Here is a 21,386-nt window from a genome sequence, read left to right as displayed (position 1 = left end):
TTACTCCTTGTCCTGTCCTCTTCTACCACTGAGAATAGTCTAGAACCATCCTCTTTGGAACCACCTCTCAGGTAGTTGAAAGCAGCTATCAAATCCCCCCTCATTCTTCTCTTCCGCAGACTAAACAATCCCAGTTCTCTCAGCCTCTCCTCATAAGTCATGTGTTCCAGATCCCTAATCATTTTTGTTGCCCTTCGCTGGACTCTCTCCAATTTTTCCACATCCTTCTTGTAGTGTGGGGCCCAAAACTGGACACAGTACTCCAGATGAGGCCTCACCAATGTCGAATAGAAGGGAACGATCACGTCCCTCGATCTGCTGGCTAGGCCCCTACTTATACATCCCAAAATGCCATTGGCCTTCTTGGCAACAAGGGCACACTGTTGACTCATATCCAGCTTCTCGTCCACTGTCACCCCTAGGTCCTTTTCTGCAGAACTGCTGCCTACCCATTCGGTCCCTAGTCTGTAGCGGTGCATTGGATTCTTCTGTCCTAAGTGCAGGACCCTGCACTTATCCTTGTTGAACCTCATCAGATTTCTTTTGGCCCAATCCTCCAATTTGTCTAGGTCCCTCTGTATCCTATCCCTACCTGCCACCGTATCTACCACTCCTCCTAGTTTAGTATCATCCACAAATTTGCTGAGAGTGCAATCCACACCATCCTCCAGATCATTTATGGAGATATTGAACAAAACTGGCCCCAGGACCGACCCTTGGGGCACTCCACTTGATACCGGCTGCCATCCAGACATGGAGCCATTGATCACTACTCGTTGAGCCCAACAATCTAGCCAGCTTTCTACCCACCTTATAGTGCATTCATCCAGCCCATACTTCTTTAACTTGCTGACAAGAATACTGTGGGAGACCGTGACAAAAGCTTTGCTAAAGTCAAGAAACAATACATCCACTGCTTTCCCTTCATCCACAGAACCAGTAATCTCATCATAGAAGGCGATTGGATTAGTCAGGCATGACCTTCCCTTGGTGAATCCATGCTGACTGTTCCTGATCACTTTCCTCTTGTGTAAGTGCTTCAGGATTGATTCCTTGAGGACCTGCTCCATGATTTTTCCAGGGACTGAGGTGAGGCTGACTGGCCTGTAGTTCCCAGGATCCTCCTCCTTCCCTTTTTTAAAGATGGGCACTACATTAGCCTTTTTCCAGTCGTCCGGGACTTCCCCCGATCGCTATGAGTTTTCAAAGATAATGGCCAATGGCTCTGCAATCACAGCCACCAATTCCTTTAGCACTCTCAGATGCAACGCATCCGGCCCCATGGACTTGTGCACGTCCAGCTTTTCTAAATAGCCCCTAACCACTTCTTTCTCCACAGAGGGCTGGCCACCTTCTCCCTATGGTGTGTTGCCCAGCGCAGCAGTCTGGGAGCTCACCTTGTTCGTGAAGACAGAGGCAAAAAAAGCATTGAGTACATTAGCTTTTTCCACATCCTCTGTCACTAGGTTGCCTCCCTCATTCAGTAAGGGGTCCACACTTTCCTTGGCTTTCTTCTTGTTGCGAACATACCTGAAGAAACCCTTCTTGTTACTCTTAACATCTCTTCCTAGCTGCAACTCCAGGTTGGATTTGGCCTTCCTGATTTCACTCCTGCATGCCCGAGCAACATTTTTATACTCTTCCCTGGTCATTTGTCCAATCTTCCACATCTTGTAAGCTTCTTTTTTATGTTTAAGATCTGCAAGGATTTCACTGTTAAGCCAAGCTGGTCGCCTGCCATATTTACTATTCTTTCGACACATCGGAATGGTTTGTCCCTGTAACCTCAATAGGGATTCTCTGAAATACAGCCAGCTCTCCTGGACTTCTTTCCCCCTCATGTTATTCCCCCAGGGGATCCTACCCATCAGTTCCCTGAGGGAGTCGAAGTCTGCTTTCCTGAAGTCCAGCGTCTGTATTCTGCTGCTTACCTTTCTTCCCTGTGTCAGGATCCTGAACTTGACCAACTCATGGTCACTGCCTCCCATGTTCCCATCCACTTTTGCTTCCCCTACTAATTCTTCCCGGTTTGTGAGCAGCAGGTCAAGAAAAGCTCTCCCCCTAGTTGGCTCCTCCAGCACTTGCACCAGGAAATTGTCCCGTACATTTTCCAAAAACTTCCTGGATTGTCTGTGCACCGCTGTATTGCTCTCCCAGCAGATCTCAGGGTGATTGAAGTTGCCCATGAGAACCAGGGCATGCGATCTAGTAGCTTCTGCGAGTTGCCGGAAGAAAGCCTCATCCACCTCATCCCCCAGGTCCGGTGGTCTATAGCAGACTCCCACCACTACATCACTCTTGTTGCTCACACTTCTAAACTTAATCCAAGGACACTGAGGTTTTTCTGCAGTTTCATACTGGAGCTCTGAGCAGTCATATTGCTCCCTTACATACAGTGGTACTCCCCCACCTTTTCTGCCCTGCCTGTCCTTCCTGAACAGTTTATAACCATCCATGACAGTACTCCAGTCATGTGAGTTATCCCACCAAGTCTCTGTTATTCCAGTCACGTCATAATTCCTTGACATCACCAGGACCTCCAGTTCTCCCTGTTTGTTTCCAAGGCTTTGTGCATTTGTATATAGGCACTTGAGATAACCTGCTGATCGCCCCTCATTCTCAGTATGAGGTAGGAGCCCTCCCCTCACAGACGTTCCTGCCTGTGCTTCCTCCCGGTATCCTGCTTGCCCACTTACCTCAGGGCTTTGGTCTCCTTCCCCCGGTGAACCTAGTTTAAAGCCCTCCTCACTAGGTTAGCCAGCCTGCTCGCAAAGATGCTCTTCTCTCTCTTCGTTAGATGAAGCCCGTCTCTGCCCAGCACTCCTCCTTCATGTAACACCATCCCATGGTCAAAGAATCCAAAGCCTTCTCTCCGACACCACCTGCGTAGCCATTTGTTGACTTCCATGATTCGACGATTCGATGGTCCCTACCCCGGCCTTTTCCTTCCATGGGGAGGATGGACAAGAACACCACTTGCGCCTCAAACTCCTTTATCCTTCTTCCCAGAGCCACGTAGTCCGCAGTGATCTGCTCAAGGTCATTCTTGGCAGTATCATTGGTGCCCACGTGGAGAAGCAGGAAGGGGTAGCGATCCGAGGGCTTGATGAGTCTCGGCAGTCTCTCTGTCACATTGCAAATCTTAGCCCCTGGCAAGCAGCAGACTTCTCTGTTTTCCCGGTCAGGGCGGCAGATAGATGACTCAGTCCACCTGAGGAGAGAGTCCCCGACCACCACCACCCGCCTCCTTCTCTTGGGAGTGGTGGTCGTGGAACCCCCAACCTTAGGACAGCACATCTCATGCCTTCCAACCAGCGGAGTCTCCTTCTGCTTTCTCCCCCCAGACGTATCATCTGGTCCACTCTCCACAATGGTACCTGTGGAGAGAACATGAAAACGGTTACTTACCTGTGTCTGCGTTGCTAGTACCCGGACATTCCCCCTTCTTCTTCTGGAGGTCACATGTTGCCAAGCTTCTTCACTGGCCTCTTGGCTCCGCTGTGCAACCTGCTCTAAATCTTTAGAGCTTTGTGCCCATAGAAGCATATCCTGACTTTTGTCCAGGAAATCCTCAGATTCTCGTATGCAACGCAGGGTCGATATCTGTTGCTCCAGACCTTCAATCTTCTCTTCCAATATGGATACTAGCTTGCACTTTGTACAGACAAAGTCACTTCTGTCCTGTGGAAGAAAGACAAACATGGCACATCCAGTGCAGGTCACAATAGCTGAACGCCCCCCCTCCATATCACCTTCCTACTATGAGCTTCCTCAGAGAAGCTGGCAAGATGTAAGCCTCACTGGGCTCACCCCAGGCTAACTCCTGCTGTTTGCTGCTCTGCTGTTCCCCGCTGCTCAGCTGGTCCGCGGAGCTCTGGCTATTTTTAAACAGCCAGGCTTCCCTGAAACAAACAAACAGACACCCCCAATACCCACCCCCTGCAGGCTACCACCCAATCAGGCACTTGCTCAGGCTTTCAAACTGTGTTCCCAGCAAACACACACTCGGATACTCACTCAGCAAACACACACTCAGATTAAGAAGTCTGTTATTCCATCTGAATTAAGAAGTCTGTTATTCCAGCTGAAAAATAACCATGCAAACACCACAAATGATGCATTTTGGGTGTGTTTGGTTAGCATTTGACCCTTTATATGCGATGTAAATTCATACTAAAACATTACGTTTTCTACAGGGCTGAAACACAGTGTCCAGCATGACAATCAGTTGACGTTCTTTCATGTCTGTGTCGGTATGAAATTGCAGACATTATTTTGTCAACGACAGGAAGAAAATAAGTCCTTTAGAGAGCAGAAGGCGCTGTTGACAAGCCTGAATAGCTAAGAGTCTCATATAGAGTAAGACAGAAAATTATTGTGATGTTCAGACAACACATATGCCCAGTCAGCAGGAAATGCGCTCATAAAATATCCCTAAAACAAGGCCTGAGGTTGCTTAAGACTTGCCACTCCAGGCTCATGACTACTTGTAAATGGATGCGCCAGAACTTTGCAATTCATATGCATTATTTACTAACCACAGGCTAACTGTGTGAACCTAACTCAGCCTGGAGAGCACTTAGTCATACCAGGGACCCATTGAAGTCAATGGGCAAATGGGTGTGCTTAAGCACGCCCCGGCAGGAAAAAAGGCTTCACAACTTATCCCTAAACTGACATGTTATTCCTGTAAAATCAATGGTATCTGCATTTAGCAAGTAGTGTCATGGCCTCTATCGTTAACATGATTACAGCTACAGCTGACCCAACTGTAGCATGTGTGATGAAGTATTTACATTGCTTTAGAGTAGCTAAACAGCTGTAATACCTACGTTTATATAATGAAAACATGCAGCAGGAGGTAAAGGATTACATCATTTTGGCTTATGTTTTTATAGAGACAAACTCTGATTCCCTGTACCCTCATCATTAGTCGTCAAAGCCCTGCTTGTTTGTCTAATATGGGCCATTTGGGTTGTATTGATCAGTCTTGTTTTCGCTTCCACTCTCCGTCATTTATCTATCAGCCAAACGCATTTTTTGACCCCATTCTGAAGCTTGAACTTATGGCTGACATGCTTTTCCTGGTTAAAACCCTGTCTCCAGTCAACGTTCATGAAAGCCGCTGTCTTGACAGCGCAGGCGAATGACGCCTTCTGTGCAACCACTCCTGCAGCAGTGGAAGTTACCCACGTTGTCTTCTCAGAGGGTCTCAACTGTGCCCCAGCGGGATCAGCTCTTGACTAGAGCTTCCAGTCTCCTTGTCCTTTCACTCTGCGAGTGCCAACAATGGAGGCAGCTAGTCCCAGTGGGGGATGGGGGGAGTGTCATTGTTTTGAGGGTGATGATGTGGCTGGTTTTGTTGGTCTTTTCGTAGACTGATAGCCTAGCACTGACTGTTTCTTTTGGCTGACCTAAATCGGTGGCCCATTCGTCTACACGCCTCCAAAGTGCGCATGACCCATTCTAGCCAATGGGGAAAAAACAAAATTAAAAAACAAAAAACAAAAAAAACCCACCTTTGTTTGTTTATTGCTGTTGTCATTAGTTTAACTCTAGGTATTTGTTGATATCACAGATGCTGGGAGCTCAGTGCCGGCGCTATCAAATGGATTTACCAAGCACCGATATTAGCAGCCATTGGGGTAGGTTTTATACATGCGATGTAGCGTAAATAGTTTATTGGTTGTCTGATTTTTTTTTAAACTCTCTGGCTTTGCTGTAAACGACACAGGTTCTGAAGTGAGAGTGGGGATGGGGGAGGGTGGAATGAGGAGCAAGTTATCTTAGTCTCTCAACTAACTCTTGGGATCGATCAGAAAAAGTGACTCAAGAAATTAAGTTGATCAAGGTGAAGCTTTCCCTAGTGATGGATGAATGAAGAGTCAGCAGTTAGACTCTGTTCAGATAAACGGTCCAAATTTCAGATCCTTTTCCTAATTATTGAAATCTCTTGAGTCTATAAAATTGGCTGGAACTTGCCCGAAAACAGATGTTCTCATGGAATTTCCAGTGCTTCCTGTCCAGGCCAGGAATAACATAAGAACAGCCTTTGCGTCAGGATTTAATCACTTCCTTTATTGGTCCCATCCAGAAGTGTAAAAACGGGTGACAATGAAAAGCAATTTAAAAATAAAGTTAATCCAACTTTTGGTTTTTGAACCTCAAGGGGAAAGTTTAGGGCAAAAGCTGTAATGGCTTCTTTTTTTAAAATTCCAGACTGAGAACACTTTGTTTATGATAGCTGATAAAAATGATCATATTCAAGTGTAGGCCAAGGGTTCCCTTTTCAAAATCACGTGAGTCCCATTTTTAAAAGTATATGGGAAACAAAAGATCTTCTTTGCAGTTTCAATCCCCGTGCCCATATTCTCATCTTGAATTTTAGCCCTTTAACATTTCATGCTAAAGGGAATGGCTGAAAAGCACAGAGTGGGGCAAGGAAGATAGGAAAGTGATGTGTGACTCCAGGAGCCGAATCATGCGGCTCTTCCATGTGCGAAACCCTCATTGAAACTACTGGGAGTTTGATATGAAGGTAGATTCTTCAGAGGGGATAATGCTAGTGAGTCCATACTTTTGCTTTTAGAATTATAGTGCTTGTATCCACAATGGCCCAAGTCCTGGGCAGCATTGCACAACCCAAGTACTGCACTGGGTACTATCTTTGTTACCGTAACTTGGCACACAAATAATAAACATAATAATAATACGGCAGCTGGACCTGCCAAGTTTCATGCATCTCGTGATTAATCTCATGTCTGTATTTATGTAAAATCAGTACGTCATAAATCTCATTCATGCTCTGTGTATGGCCCAATTTTTGACACACATGAAAATACCTGATGATTATAACTGGAACAATTTATTCAAATACAGAATTAAAAAGACTGGCATTTGCCAGTGCATAGGGAAAACAAGAATTGTGTCTCCATTATCCTACTAATTAATCTGGCCCATAAAATAAATATTATATTTAAACAGAATGTAGTTGTACACTCCCCTGGCATAACTTAAAAATAATTTAAAAATATTCCCCAAAATAGCTAAAGCACAGCAGGGCGATCCAATATAACCCACCATCAGCAACCCCAGCATATTAAAAACATAAATACCCTTTCCCCACCAAAGCTTAACTTTGCAGCATGCCATGAGGATCAGTAGTAGAGCTGGTTGGACAATTTTTGGTGTGGGGGGGGGGGAGATGGGGGCGAGGGCAGTGTCAAAAATGGCCTTTTTAGGAAATTGACAAATTTCTTGACCTTTTTTTCTCCCAAACGGTTCTGGTGTTTTGAACAAACATAGAAAACAAAGATATGGGGGGGGTATTTAAGTTTTTGAGATTTGATTTATCATTCTTCCTGTTGGCAACATGGGAAGGGCGGGGGGCGGGGCGGAGAAAGGAAAAATAAAAAAAGTCCCAAATGAAAACTTTTCTATAAAAATGTTAAAGAAAAAATTTGGAATGACCCAATAATTGTTCCTTTTCTAAACCAGCAGAACAAATAACACTGTGCTATTTTCATGACATGGTTCTCACTTTCTGATCATGTCAACTGATCAGATTTGGTCTGTTTCAGACCACTGAGTTGGGATTGAATTCCAAAGCCATGAGGCCAGAGAACACTCAGCCAATTGCCCTTTCTTATTTATACCAGCGTAGCTTTCACTGCAGCACCTCTGCTGAGCTCATCTGTACACTGTGCAGAGCCTGATGTGACACCTTAAAAACACATAAAAATGGGATTTTTTTTAAAGGGCTGCTGCATACTGAATTTTCATCATGCATCAACCTAACCTGTCAAAGGTGCTTCTGTAACCAGGACACATGCATCCTTACACAGTTAATTTTGTTTGCTTCAGGAGAAGCAGAAAAAAAAAAAATCTTTGGAGAGCGTTTTCTTCTTCTGTTATATTTACATTTATATCCTCCTTTGTTTCTAGACACACTTAATTTCTGCTGCCTCGGCCTCATAAAAATTCACTAGTAATGGCTGTAGCTCTTGCCAGAGTCTCTTGTCTTAGGAGCGGTGTTGTAATAAATGATCAAATTTGTCCAGACATTAAAATCTACTTTTCAGACTCATCTGTGATTTAAGGCTTTTAGATGGCTCATTGAAATGTGCTTAACTCAGAGTCTAGGTATTAGGCATGGCCCCTGGTTATTAGCCGCTTCTGCACTTGACACCAAGCTTTTTTATTATAATCAAAATGACACTTTGGTGAGTTTCCAGAGCTATCACTCTTACTGGGCTCAAAACACATTTGTAGTAAATGAAGTGTTATGACAGGTTGGGACAGGAGATCTGGATTCCAAGCCAGCTTGCTTCCCAAATGAAAATGAGCATGGCAGTTTCAACTTGATTGCCAGCATCACAAAACTGTGGGACTGAGACCTCAGGAGAGTGGACGAGGTTTGAAAGGTGAGGACTAGCTGCACTGAGAGAATTGTCTGGGGAATGGTATATGCTGGTCCTGCATTTAGCAAGCTACTCTCATGCCAAACTAGCAGTGAAACTGTGGGGACCCAGACCCCACTACCTACCCAGGATTCCAGGCAGCTTGTACAGCCAATGGAAGGGTCTATGCCACCACATCTTCACTGCGGGTTTTTAGATCCGCTAGCTAGATTAAAGCTAGCATAGGCATGCCTACCTGCACTGTGTAGTGTAGACATACTCTCAGTATTTGTACAGGACCTAGCACAATGGGGTGCCAGTCTCAATTGGGGCCACTAAGCACTACTGTAATACATAGAAATAACAACATTACTGGTGCCCCCATCCTATTTTACGGAACAAATTTTATTATCAAACACTCCGATCGCAAGCTAGCTGTTTCTTTCGTCTCTAGAACAGAACACGGGGTTTTTCTTCAAGCCCAAGAGTAACAGTTTGCACTGCTGTTTGCTCTCTGAGTACAAAAGCCACCCAGTTCTATGACCGGACATTATATCTGATGCACTGGTTTGTTTTCAAATGAACCTGGAAATATTTCAGGAAAGCCACGTAACAAACAAACCAGCATAAAAACTGGCTGAGGGAAATGAAAACAAATCGAGACAAAGCACATCCTTTTTAAAGGCACACACCCAGGAAACCAAAAAGAGTAACATCAAAATGAAAGGTTTCAAAAAAACGACGAAGTCACCTTTTCTTTGGTTAGTGAAGATTTTGGGGCTGTTTGTGGGCTAACTTACATAGGTGTAAAAGAGGAGTAACTCCACTAAGACAATGGAACCTGATTTGTGTTTACACTGTGGCCCCTCTTCCTCTCTTTGGCAACGTGAAGTGGATGTAAATTCTCCTTTACATTAATATAATGGTGTAAAAGGGTCTTAAGTGTAGAGGAGAGCCATGCCCAATGATATACAGCCGCACAGAACTTGTGTAAATGAGATTGGAATCAGGTCAGTTAGTCACAGATTTTTAGGGATCATTGTGATGATTTAATCTGACCACCTGCAATCACAGGCCATCGAATGTCAAAGAATTAATTCCTGCTTCACGTCCAATAGCTCTGCTTGCACTATCTGCTAGAAAAACATGAAATCTTAATTTGAAAAATTCTGTTGCCAGAGGATGCGTCACATCCCTTGGTATCTTTATGAGCAGTGGCACGAGAGGCCCCTGCATACTGTTCTAACTATGTGCTATTTAGAATTGCTGTAGAAATAAGGAATTGCCAGAAAACAGTGACATAGGTGCTCTCTGTCAGTATACTCCACTTCGGTGCCATATTTTGAGTGCAGTCAATCCATTCTTTTGGTGTCAATTGGGACCTTTCACTATGTTTCAAGGTGAAAGTGGCAGTAATTTGTGTAATGGAAATGGCCATGCTTAACGCAGGGAGAGCGTCCTTTCTTCAAGCCCTGTTTTTACAGCCTCAGTAATATGTGAATGAACTGTCTGTGTTCATATATGATGCTGTCCAGTTCTTGACCTGATTCTTCTCTCATGCCACTGGTCTCGTGCCAACAATTTCAATGGAATTACTTCTGATTTAAACAGCAGGAGAATCAGGCTCAGGCCCTGTGTGAATTGATGTCCTAAACTTAGCCTCTGAGGACCTATAGGAACAAGGAATTCAAAAGCCTTTCACCAAGACCAGTTTGCCTCCAGATCCCAGATGTTCTGCCCTTATTTCAGAGGTCACAGTGGCAATAAAGGCCTGGTCCAAAGCCGCTGAAGTGAATGGGAAAATGCTCCAATTGACTAGCTGGGCTTTGGGGAGAAGGGGTCTGACAGGTAGCTCAGATTTGAAAGTTTCCTAACAAATTTCTGTTTGATTCATGTGGATGAAAGTTCTCCTTAAAGGACCCCAAACCTTTTTCACTGCAACTGTTTCCACTGGCAATATGCTGTTGTGACAGCGTGGGATTCCAGTTAGTGATACAAAAGACCCATTATACTCTCAGTTTCATCCTTTTGGCAGCATAGCGTATGATCCCCTGGCAGCGTACTCACTAGATTTTCAACTGACACTATGAGACCATTTGATTGTTTGTTTGTTCACCATCAGCATCCAATTCTGCGGGAGGGCTTAGCTGATGCGATAATAGGCACTTTGGTGCATGGAATAGAAAATGCTTTCTATGTCTAATAAAGGCAGCAGGTGTATTCAGGATTTCTAAATTACACCACAGAAGTCTTGCCAAAGCTGCACTTGAAAGGGGTGGTTTGCAAATGAAAGCCCTGCGTGTACACAAGTAACACTGGCAGTAGGTACAAGGGAAACAATGCAAAATAAACTGTGATAACAGGGCTATCTGTGATGCATAAAAAAATTACACCGCTGTGAAGACTAGGGCTTACTATGCCCAGCGCTCAAGCAATGCCGAAAAGATCTCCGCCAGTTCAGCGGGACCTGTTTTAAGGTGCAATATCTCCCAAACCCCCGGGGCTGGAAAGAAATGCCATATAGCTTTGGGAAGCTGGGATTCGTCCAATTTCACAGAGCTGGTACTGCCAACTCCAGTAATCCTGGCCAGATTGAGGACATCAGCCCTTAAAAACAATCAAAAAAAAAAAAACCCACACTTTATACCGAGCTGACTTTTGTTTCTACTCAGATCCTGATGTGGTTTGAGCTGCTGCTATATTGAGCACAGCTGGAGTTAGGCCCAGAGTCACCGAACTGGCTGAACTGTGCTCAGGGGAAGTGCACAGGTTGGTGATGGACTAAGGTGATATTAAGCCATCTTTGCAACTCCCTGATGATGTGGTCAATGGGCATTGGTCCTTGTCCCCAGCATGACTTAAACCTGGTGCCTGTGGCCCCAAAAGACCATCATAGCCCCAGTCCCTTTTGCCAGGCTATCCCCCCTACACTAAATCAAAGAAGGGTTGACATAAGAGTGTTTATATCATCTCTCTGCCACCCAAGGATTCCTCCCTCCCCTGACCCAGGTAGCCAGTCCACTTTGCACCTCTGGAGTAGCCTCCAGGCCAGTGAATCTGACCCTAAAGCTTTTAGTAATGGAAAGCATGGGATCCCATAATTAACACCTCATCAATATCTAACTTAACCCATGTCAGAACTGAAGTGGTTTAATTTGGCATGGTTGACTTCAATGGAGCTGAAAATCTGGCCCATCCATGATAACCAAGTGATGTGATATCTCACAACTAGCCAGGGCTAGGAACTTCAGAACCAGTAACTTTTCCAAGCAATGTCCTGGACCAGTGATCAGAAAGATATATTTTATCCTTGCTGCAGTTTTCCTATGTGGCAAAATGTTCTTCATTGTTTTTGTGCCTATGCTCCTGATTACATTCTTTTCAGCCAACCTTCAAACCCCCTGTAATACCGCTCTGCATTTTACAGCTGAACTTCATTCTGTTCCTGAACACCGTACGGGTTCTGGCAACCAAAATATGGGAGACAAATGCTGTTGGGTATGACACAAGGAAACAATACAGGTAAATCCCTGGGCTGGATTTTGTTTAACAGCATAGTCAAGATTTTTCTGGCTAAAAGGGATGCTTTAAATGGTATGAATCACCTACAAGTCTCAATAAAAGGTGAAGCAGCCTTAGAAGCATAGCTTCTGAGAAATTTCGGGGTTGATGGATTGTTTTGCTACATTCATCTGAAATATCCTGGTTTTGTAAATTCATCTTCCAGACTGTGTGGGCATGCAAGTTCAGCTTTCCTGTGGGCATTTCTGAAAAATATTCATTCATTTATTCTAGGGCTGTCAAGCGATTAATTGCACTGTTAAACAATAATAGAATCTCATTTATTTAAAGTATTTTTGGATGTTTTCTACATTTTCAAATATATTGATTTCAATTACAACACAGAGTACAAAGTGTACAGTGCTCACTTTATAGTTATATTTGATTACAAATACTTGCACTGTAAAAAACAAAAGAAATAGTATAATTCACCTAATACAAATACTGTAGTGCAATCTCTTAATAACCAAAGTTGAACTTACAAATGTAGAATTATGTACAAAAAAATAACTGCATTCAAAAATAAAACAAATGTAAAACTTTAGAACCTACAAGTCCACTCAGTTCTACTTCAGCCAATTGCTCAGACAAACAAGTTTGGTGACAATTTGCAGGAGATAATGCTGCCCACATCTTGTTTACAATGTCACCTGAAAGTGAGAACAAGCGTTCGCATGGCACTGTTGTAACTGGCTGTGATGGGTTCGGTCACAGGGATCCCCTTTGGGACTGTCACCTGATGTGCTGGAATCACCTCTGAGCCCGACTACACTATTGTATGAGGTGAATTGGAAAATACTCTTGTTTATCATTTTTACAGTGCAAATATTTGTAATCAAAAATATAAAGTGAGCATTGTACACTTTGTATTCTGGGTTGTAATGGAAATCAATACATTTGAAAATGTAGAAAAACATCCAAAAATATTTAATGCATTTCAGTTGGTATTCTATTGTTTAATAGTGCAATCATGATTAATTTTTTTAATTGCAGTTAATTTTTTTGAGTTAATTGCGTGAGTTAACTGCGATTAATCGACAGCCCTAATTTATTCATTAATCTAGATCTATCCAGGAGAGGCTACAACTCTAGCACACCTAACCATAATGAAATATCATTAAAAAAAAAAATCACACACACACACACACAAATGCTTACAGAACTCTTATAGAGGGGTACTCTCAAAAAATCCCCTCTTACTCTTATAACCACCACCACCACTTGGGACCCAAGTCAACCCATTGATCTACCAAACTCCTGAGAAAACAGATGGGTCTTGCAGGTTAACAATTCTGGGGGTGGCGAATCAAGGAGAGGGAGTGCATTCCAAACTGAGCACCCAACTTGGAGAATGTCCGGCCAGCAGATGTATACCTTTAACTCAAGCAAGGTCCAGCATCTCTTCAAGGTGAAAAGTGGTGTCTCAGTTAACCAGCTCCCAAACCAATGAAGGACTGTCACACTGTTTGGAGTGGTTCACAACTGTGAGTGTCAATCTCAGGGCAGACTGTCAAAAATTAGATTTCACCAACCCAGTAACAAATGTGAATTCCTGAAGCACAATACCAGTCTTACCATGGAGTCACAGACAGTCCCCTCAGGCATTCCATGCTATCTTGCCAGCCAGGCAAGCTGGACTCAGTGATAGTTGGCTGCCACATAAAACCAAAGACCACAAAAGATTCAGGTTGCTTCCAGTCCCCACAGACCAGTCACTTACCCTAGGTCAATTTGTACCTAGATCTCACACCACAGACAACACTTGTAGCCAATCCTGTAATAAACTAACTAAGGATTTGTTAACTAAGAAAAGGAATGAGAGAATTATTTACAGGTAAAGCATATATATGCCAATGAGTTACAGTTTATGGTTCCAAAAGGTGACAGAGCTGTAGAAATCCGTCAGCACTGAATGTCTTATAGGGCTAACCCAGCTTGACCCTAGAGATCTCTGCTTCTGTTTCATGGCTCCTGCAAAAGTCCAAACAGCAAAAGAAATGCAAATTTTAATATAATTAAAGCTCCAGCTGGAACCAAATAGGCAGTCAGTTCAGACTCTGGAGCACTGGTGTAATGTATTCTCTCCACGGCGCTCTGCTTAACAAGTGGTTGGCCACATACTGCACTAGCTTCAGTTTCCAGTTGATTGCTGTGTGTAGCCTCCTGTAGAGTGAATTACAATAAACTATTCCTAAGGTGACAAAAGCGTAGATGAATGTGCAAAGGCCTGCATGAGAAAAGAAAGATTACATCTTCCTTCTCACCACCTGCCAATGGGAAAAACACTCGTGGCTGTCACACTTACCCGAGCAGCCGGCTCGGTAGTGGCACACTGAAGTTGCAAAGCTGTATTGAAAGGGCGGTCCTAACCAGGGGAGCACCTCCGCCATTTTCTGGAAGAGTTTGAAACTGATCCCTTCTGGTACGTCCTGAGGTGCAAAAGTAGACAGGGTGCGATGGGGAGGTTGTGAGCCCATGCTCCCAGCCTCCACCACACTGAGCAGTGGAGCTAGCCAGCCGTGTAAGGGATGTAGCAGCAGTCACACTTCCACTGGACCTCTTGGAGCTCCAATGCTTCACAGATCTCTCACTGAGGTGTTGCAGCTACAAGCCACACCCTATTGGAGGGTTTTTGCTGCAAGCCACAGTAGAGCCCTTAATTTGTAGTGTTTTCTTGGAAATGCCCATTTCCTTTTTAACTGAACCTTCCCTAGGCCCTTGAGCTTTTCAGCATTTCACACAAGAAAAGAGAGCTTTTGCTTTTTCAAGATGAAGTGTAAAAGCTCTCACGGGTCCAATGTAATAGAAAAGTACTTGTGTACCACAGTGCTAATTCACGTAGTAAGTACCTGCTGAGGGAGTGACGGCTGCAGTACAAATCACCCTTGTTGGGGTACATTTTGGGGACACAATCAAGTGGGACTCGATGTTTTATGCTGGATTGAGGAAATGTAATTATCCCGCATTGCCACTGGGACTTTTTCTGCTGGAAAATGATTAGCTAAAAACAAAATAGGAAGTCATTACTCTGTAGGAGGTTGAAAAGTCAACAAATTTATGTTAGATGTAATCTTAATGAGTCTACATGATCTCCTCACTGCAATCCACTCTCATTCTTGTATTTTTTTGTAACTCTCTTACAGGAAGCTAGCAAAGTCCACCTTGGTTCTGATTCTGGTCTTCGGGGTGCATTATATTGTCTTTGTGTGCCTACCGCACACTTTCACCGGGCTGGGATGGCAGATCCGAATGCACTGTGAGCTCTTCTTCAACTCTTTCCAGGTGCGAGATATATTATCCGTTTTGTTCTCTGTCCTTCTCATCCCTTACCCCTTCTCTCTGGTTTTCTGCAGACCCTTGACACTATGTAACAGTGTAATTCTGACGCCAAAGGCAAATCACATTTTTACAGAGCTCTGACAAGGTTGGTCATTGAGTTCCTAAACCTAGGAGCAGCTGGGGGCTCGTTCCACACTAGAGAAAACACAACAGTACTCCTGCTCCTCTGTGTGCTATTTACCATGGAAGGGTTGTGATGACTATATCTGGAGTGTGTTTTCTCTGCTGGCGTATTATTAGCTTTTGTGATAAAATAGATGTCTTTTTGTTTCCTAGTTAGGAAAGTTCTGCTTCAAGGATGAAGATTCCGAGTTTAATTTACTTTTCTACTATATGCATTCAGTTACTATGACAACTGGGTGTAAATAACCACAAGATTATGTAGGTTCAAGAAATAACAGTGAAAGCAGACATTGCAGACACGAATCTGAAGATAGAGAGCAGAGCTGATTGGTTGGAATAATTTTCCAACACAAAATGCCATTTTCACAAAAATCAAAATTTTCTGTAGGAAAATATCAATTTTGCAAAAAAAAAAAAAATAATTGATTTTCTCTCAGGAAAACTGAAGTGATGGTTTTCCAGCTGCCCTGTGCAAAGGTCTTGTTAATTTCACTTTCTGACTCTTGTCAGTTTCACATTCTCTCTGCAGGCAGGATTCTGGCCAGTGGAAACATTCCATTTTAGTTCTCCTGAAAGGGAATTTTTCTGGAAGTTTCTTCTCACAAAACATTTCACATTTTTTTTACTTTCTGTCCTCATTTGGCACCAATTTTTTTCCCCCCAGGAATGTGAAATATTTCATGGGAAGGGATTTCCATTTTCCAGCCAGTTGTACTAGAGAGAGTATCTAGCTTCCATCTCCTTGTCTTCTTTCTCCAGGGATTGTGATAACAGATAAAACTCTGCTGGGTGTAGCTAAAATAACATGGAAAGAACTTGGAAGACTTTGAGAAATGATAAACTTCATTAATATGTTTAACATAAGTTAGACATGCTAAAATTTAGCTGGAAGGAGACTTACATTTGACATGCTTCTTCACATGGCAATTATCCCTTAATAATTTATGCTTCCTTATCCTTCAGGGTTTCTTCGTCTCCATCATCTATTGTTACTGCAATGGAGAGGTAAGTTGAAAGCCCGGATTGGATGAGGCTCCTAACCAAAAATCACTGCGTGACAGAAAGGGATATTTTGTACAGAATGTAATAAGAGGGTAGTTGCGAGTTAGCAGTTTGTCCCTACAGCTACTGAGCAACTCTTAAAGGGATAGGGTCAGGCAGTTGGTTCCCTAAATTGTTATGAATTATAAAATAAACAAAATGGAAACAATTTTTGTCTAGATTTGACCAGGCCCCTGTATTATTTGCACCTTGGTCAGAAACTGACTAGTAATATTCATTGTACCAACGGAGTGAAATGACATGCACGATGAAATGTAAATGCAATGTTTAAAAAGGTCTTTCAGTCAAGGTGACATTAGTGACACAGGGCCAGATTCTGATGCTCTTACTTCAGCAACACTTTACTCTAATGGTCCCTTCTGGCTTTATCATCTGAATCTATGATTACAGTAGGACTGGAGAAAGGAACTGTACAACTTGAGAAAGTTAATTAGAATCTGGCTGATAGGTGATGACATTTGATTGGGCATTTGGGATTTTTCTTAAGGGTTAATATGTGATTTTTTAACCTGATTTTACACAGCTGGAGGGGCTTCATATCATGTGAATTTTCAAGATTGTGCTTTAAAGGGAAGATGGTTAAAGGTTTCCTTTAGCTTTTGACTCCTTCCCCTTACAATTTATGCCTTAGATCTGTTGATTGATTTTGTTTTTCCCTCTGGTAGGTTCAGACTGAAATCAAGAAGACTTGGACTAGATGGAACCTGGCTATTGACTGGAAAAGGACGACTCCATGTGGCAATTACAGATATGGGTCCGTCCTAACCAACATGACCCACAGCACCAGCAGCCAGTCTCAGATGGTGGCCAGCTCCCGCATGGTTCTGATTTCCAGCAAAGTCTGCAGAAATGCCAGTAGGCAAAATGAGGCACACATGAATTTGCCTGGGTACGTTAGGAGCAACTCTGAACAGGACTGTGTGCACCACTGGGTTCGTGAAGAGGCCAATGAAAATGAAGAGAAGCAGGTGGATGATATATCGCTCAAGGAATCACTTAGACCGCGGGGTAGTAGCACAGAGCCTGAGCGGAACAGGGTAGAAATGGAGGAGGCTCTGTGAACAGTCATGGACATCCATGGGGATGTCCAATATAAAACGAGTTGAATCCTCTTATGATGCCAACAGCTACTAGTATCTGTATACTGCCTTGAGCCAATCTCGGTGAAGATCTTGGTCAATGATGAAGCTCAATTTACAAGGACTCCAGACCTACATAATGCTGCTGACTACGCAAAATGGTTTCTATGCCACTGTCAAGGTTCCCTCCCCACTCTGAACTCTAGGGTACAGATGTGGGGATCTGCATGAAAGACCCCATAAGCTTATTTTTACCAGCTTAGGTTAAAAACTTCCCCAAGGTACAAACTTTGCCTTGTCCTTGAACCCTATGCTGCCACCACCAAACGTGTTAAACAAAGAACAGGAAAAGAGACCACTTGGAGATGTCTTCCCCCAAAATATCCCCCCAAGCCCTACACCCCCTTTCCTGGGGAAGGCTTGATAAAAATCCTCATCAATTTGTACAGGTCAACACAAACCCAAACCCTTGGATCTTAAGAACAATGAAAAAGCAATCAGGTTCTTAAAAGAAGAATTTAATTAAAGAAAAGGTAAAAGAATCACCTCTGTAAAATCAGGATGGTAAATACCTTACAGGGTAATCAGATTCAAAACATAGAGAATCCCTCTAGGCAAAACCTTAAGTTACAAAAAGAAACAAAAACAGGAATATACATTCCATCCAGCACAGCTTATTTTACCAGCCATTAAACAAAAGGAAATCTAATGCATTTCTAGCTAGATTACTAACTAACAGAAGTTCTGAGACTGCGTTCCTGATCTGTTCCTGGCAAAAGCATCACACAGACAGACCCTTTGTTTCCCTGCTCCAGCTTTGAAAGTATCTTGTCTCCCCATTGGTCATTTTGGTCAGGTGCCAGCGAGGTTATCTTAGCTTCTTAACCCTTTACAGATGAAAGGGTTTTGCCTCTGGTCAGGAGGGATTTTATAGTACTATATAAAGAAAGGTGGTTACCCTTCCCTTTATTTTTATGACAGCCACAAATGGCAAAGGCACAAAAAAGTGAATTTTTAGCCAGAGGCTTTATACACGATAAAACATTCTGTTGAGACACAGCCATTCTTTATATGCTTACACTACCTGCATTACACTTAAAACTCTGCACAGCAAACACATCTTAGCTGGTTTATGCAAATGCTCTTCTGAAGGCATGTGAAAGGTGACTCCTCCATTTGTACACCTGAAAGGTGGAAATCAGAAGGTTTACAGTATATGCATGTGAAGGGATTCTCTGGACTCCAAAATGTCTTCGCTGTGAATCACAGGGCTGGGAAAAACTTAAGGGTTTCCATCCAGTACCTTGTGAACTTTGATCTCAAAGCGGAATATTTCAAATCATGTTTTTAAACTGAGATGCTACTTACGTTTGATTATTTATACTATTGCTTTAGTTTGTTTTATGGAAACATCCAAACCAAAACCTCATGTACTATGCGACCTAAATTCTCTAATGAGACAGCCCCTACTGCATGCACTGAGCTCTGCAGTGATTTGGGAATTAAGTGGCAATACTAACTGAATATGAAATCATTTGAAAACGTTCCGGGTAACTGAAATAATGCTAAAAAGAGCACCAGAAAATTTAAATATAATTAGTGCCCTGTAGTGGAGGAATGTCTCCTGCTGTATGTCGACCTCTGAAAGACTTTGATGTTGGACAGCGAATGGGTTTGTGCCCTCTGAATCTCCATTAAACATCAAAAGAAGCCGTGATTGGATGAATAGAGACCTGAACTACTTCAGCCAGCTTCAGTACTGTGTCAAAAGCACTTTTATTAAACACGTCAAGATCTTTGCCAGATACTTACTTCCTGTTTGGTCCAAAGATCCTTATGCGGAGATCAAATTCTTCTGCTGGCACACAATCCCACTCCATTCTTCCATGGATTTCCAAGCAGTGGAGTTCTGCTACAGGGGGGAATCGGATACACAGTCTGGCAGCTGCCTACACCACGTCTCTCCACAGCCCCTCTAAGTGCACCCCTCTGACATGCTTCTGCTGTCCAGGCAATTTTTCATTGCTTCCCCTCATGCGGAGCTGCTATGTAAAGTGGAGAAGACGCAGTTGAGCTCAGATGTGGTAATGGACATGGTATAGCAATCGGACAGAACAGTTAAGGAGCTGCTGCTTGCCTCGCCATGTTGGCCTAGGTAGGGGGAACTCATGAGAGAGCCCCTAAATGGAAATGCAATGGCTCCCATCGTGGTAGGCTAGTGCTGCCGTCCGTGCCACAGTCTTGACTCTTAGAAAGATTTCACTCTTTCTGCCTTCTGCTCGGCCATAACAAGGGCAACGGCAGAGGGGGAAGCCCAGGAAATGCACTGAATTCCTCCCTTGTGGGAAAAACTCACACCACGGCCCAGGGGTGAAGATGGCAGCAAAAAGGCCATTTTTGTGGTGCTGCTGTGTAAGCTGGACCGCTTGGGGTGGGGTGGAAGGTGCAGTATGCTGCCATTCACATCCCCACATGTCTACATGAGGCGGGGGGGAGGGAGGGCTTCCATCCTAACTATTGAGAAGTACCAGAGTGTGCTGTAAAACACGGAAATGTTTTTTAAATGACTGAATTTGGGGGAAATGGGTGAAAATAGTTTAAATTTCATCTGAGTGTCAATTGAGCCGAAAAGACTGAGATAACTAACGAAGCAATGATCTGTTTGGAGTAGATTTGAAATTTACCAGGAACGGCAGCGCATTTCTCCCTACAAGGCATGAAAAGAAGAACAGGCCAGGGCGATGCCAAGTCCGCTCTCTGGGAACTGCATGATTTCCCACAAAAAGTCCCAGATCCCACAGCAACTTGGTTTATCCCAATTGGATTTGGCATGGGCTAAGCTCGGTCATGTCTGAATGAAACATCAGAGGGCTGATGCTGTGAAGTGCTAACTGATGTTAGATGTCCATTGTGCTGTTTCGGTTGCTGTTGTTTCATGATTTTGTTGGGTAGCTATTGTTCAGTGGCACATGAGAAACATTAAAAAACACCCTCCTTTTTTCAGTTGTGCTTAAAGCTTTGGCCTGGCACTTGTGCTTCTCGTTTATTTCTGCCTCTGTGGCCTATCAAATCTCTCTCAGAGACGCTTCTTCATTACAGTGATCCTTTTCCTACCCAGGTATTCTCTGTGATTAAAAGCTCAGATTTCCCTCATTGAGCCTATGAACTAGCCGGTAAACCTTATAGACAGGGGAATAGACAAGATGGCAATTAGTGGGAGTTAGGTGCACGAGTTCCTTTGACGATCTGGGCCTCTGTCTCTACTAATCTGGGTCAGATCTAGAGCAGCAAGAAATTGAAACAGAGCTACAGTCAATAGCCCAGAAAATAAGACAAACGTTCTGTCAAACCAATGAGCAAAGGTAAACAGTCCAGAAGAGAAAACTAGTGGGGGAAAAACCCATCAAAATGGTCAAAGATGACATGAATGTAATAGAATGGATTTACATTGCACTTCAGCACCAGCCCCTAACTGGCCAGCATTTCGACTTTGCTTATATTATAGAGGTTTATTAAAGAAGCTTATGGGTCAGCCTCATTTTCTCAACTGTGTAGATGCTGAAAAATTTTCATAACTCTTCCCTCTCCCCACCTGGCACTGACTCCAGCCCCTCTGCAGCCTTTCCTTCTGCAAAACTGGTTGCCCAAGCTCATACCTTCACACTTCATCTGAATCCAAGTCTGGATACTGGTTCAGCAACTATTTCTGCTGGAAGAGCTGTCTGCTGCCTTGGAGTAATAATATTTTCTCTTCTCGATGCACAGGAGTGACATTATACAAATCAATCCCTGGATGCAGCTGTCTGAGGAAAGGGTCCTCCTG

The 21,386-nt window shown here is 43.4% G+C and overlaps 1 protein-coding gene across 1 annotated transcript in view; it reads left to right on the top strand.

The window, feature by feature from the left end:
* The window catches only part of PTH2R (parathyroid hormone 2 receptor), a 100,797-nt gene extending 83,252 nt beyond the window's left edge, over positions 1–17,545 (top strand). Inside the window, exons 9-13 of the mRNA XM_077830056.1 lie at positions 5,579–5,645; positions 11,827–11,921; positions 15,104–15,242; positions 16,386–16,427; positions 17,150–17,545. Coding sequence (XP_077686182.1) covers positions 5,579–5,645; positions 11,827–11,921; positions 15,104–15,242; positions 16,386–16,427; positions 17,150–17,545 — 739 coding nt within the window. The remainder of the gene's footprint in view (positions 1–5,578; positions 5,646–11,826; positions 11,922–15,103; positions 15,243–16,385; positions 16,428–17,149) is intronic.
* The last annotated feature ends 3,841 nt before the right edge of the window (positions 17,546–21,386 follow it).

This window comes from Eretmochelys imbricata, chromosome 11 (genome assembly GCF_965152235.1).
Source record: "Eretmochelys imbricata isolate rEreImb1 chromosome 11, rEreImb1.hap1, whole genome shotgun sequence".
In the NCBI taxonomy this organism is placed as follows: domain Eukaryota; kingdom Metazoa; phylum Chordata; order Testudines; family Cheloniidae; genus Eretmochelys; species Eretmochelys imbricata.
This window is presented reverse-complemented; position numbering and strand designations above follow the sequence as displayed.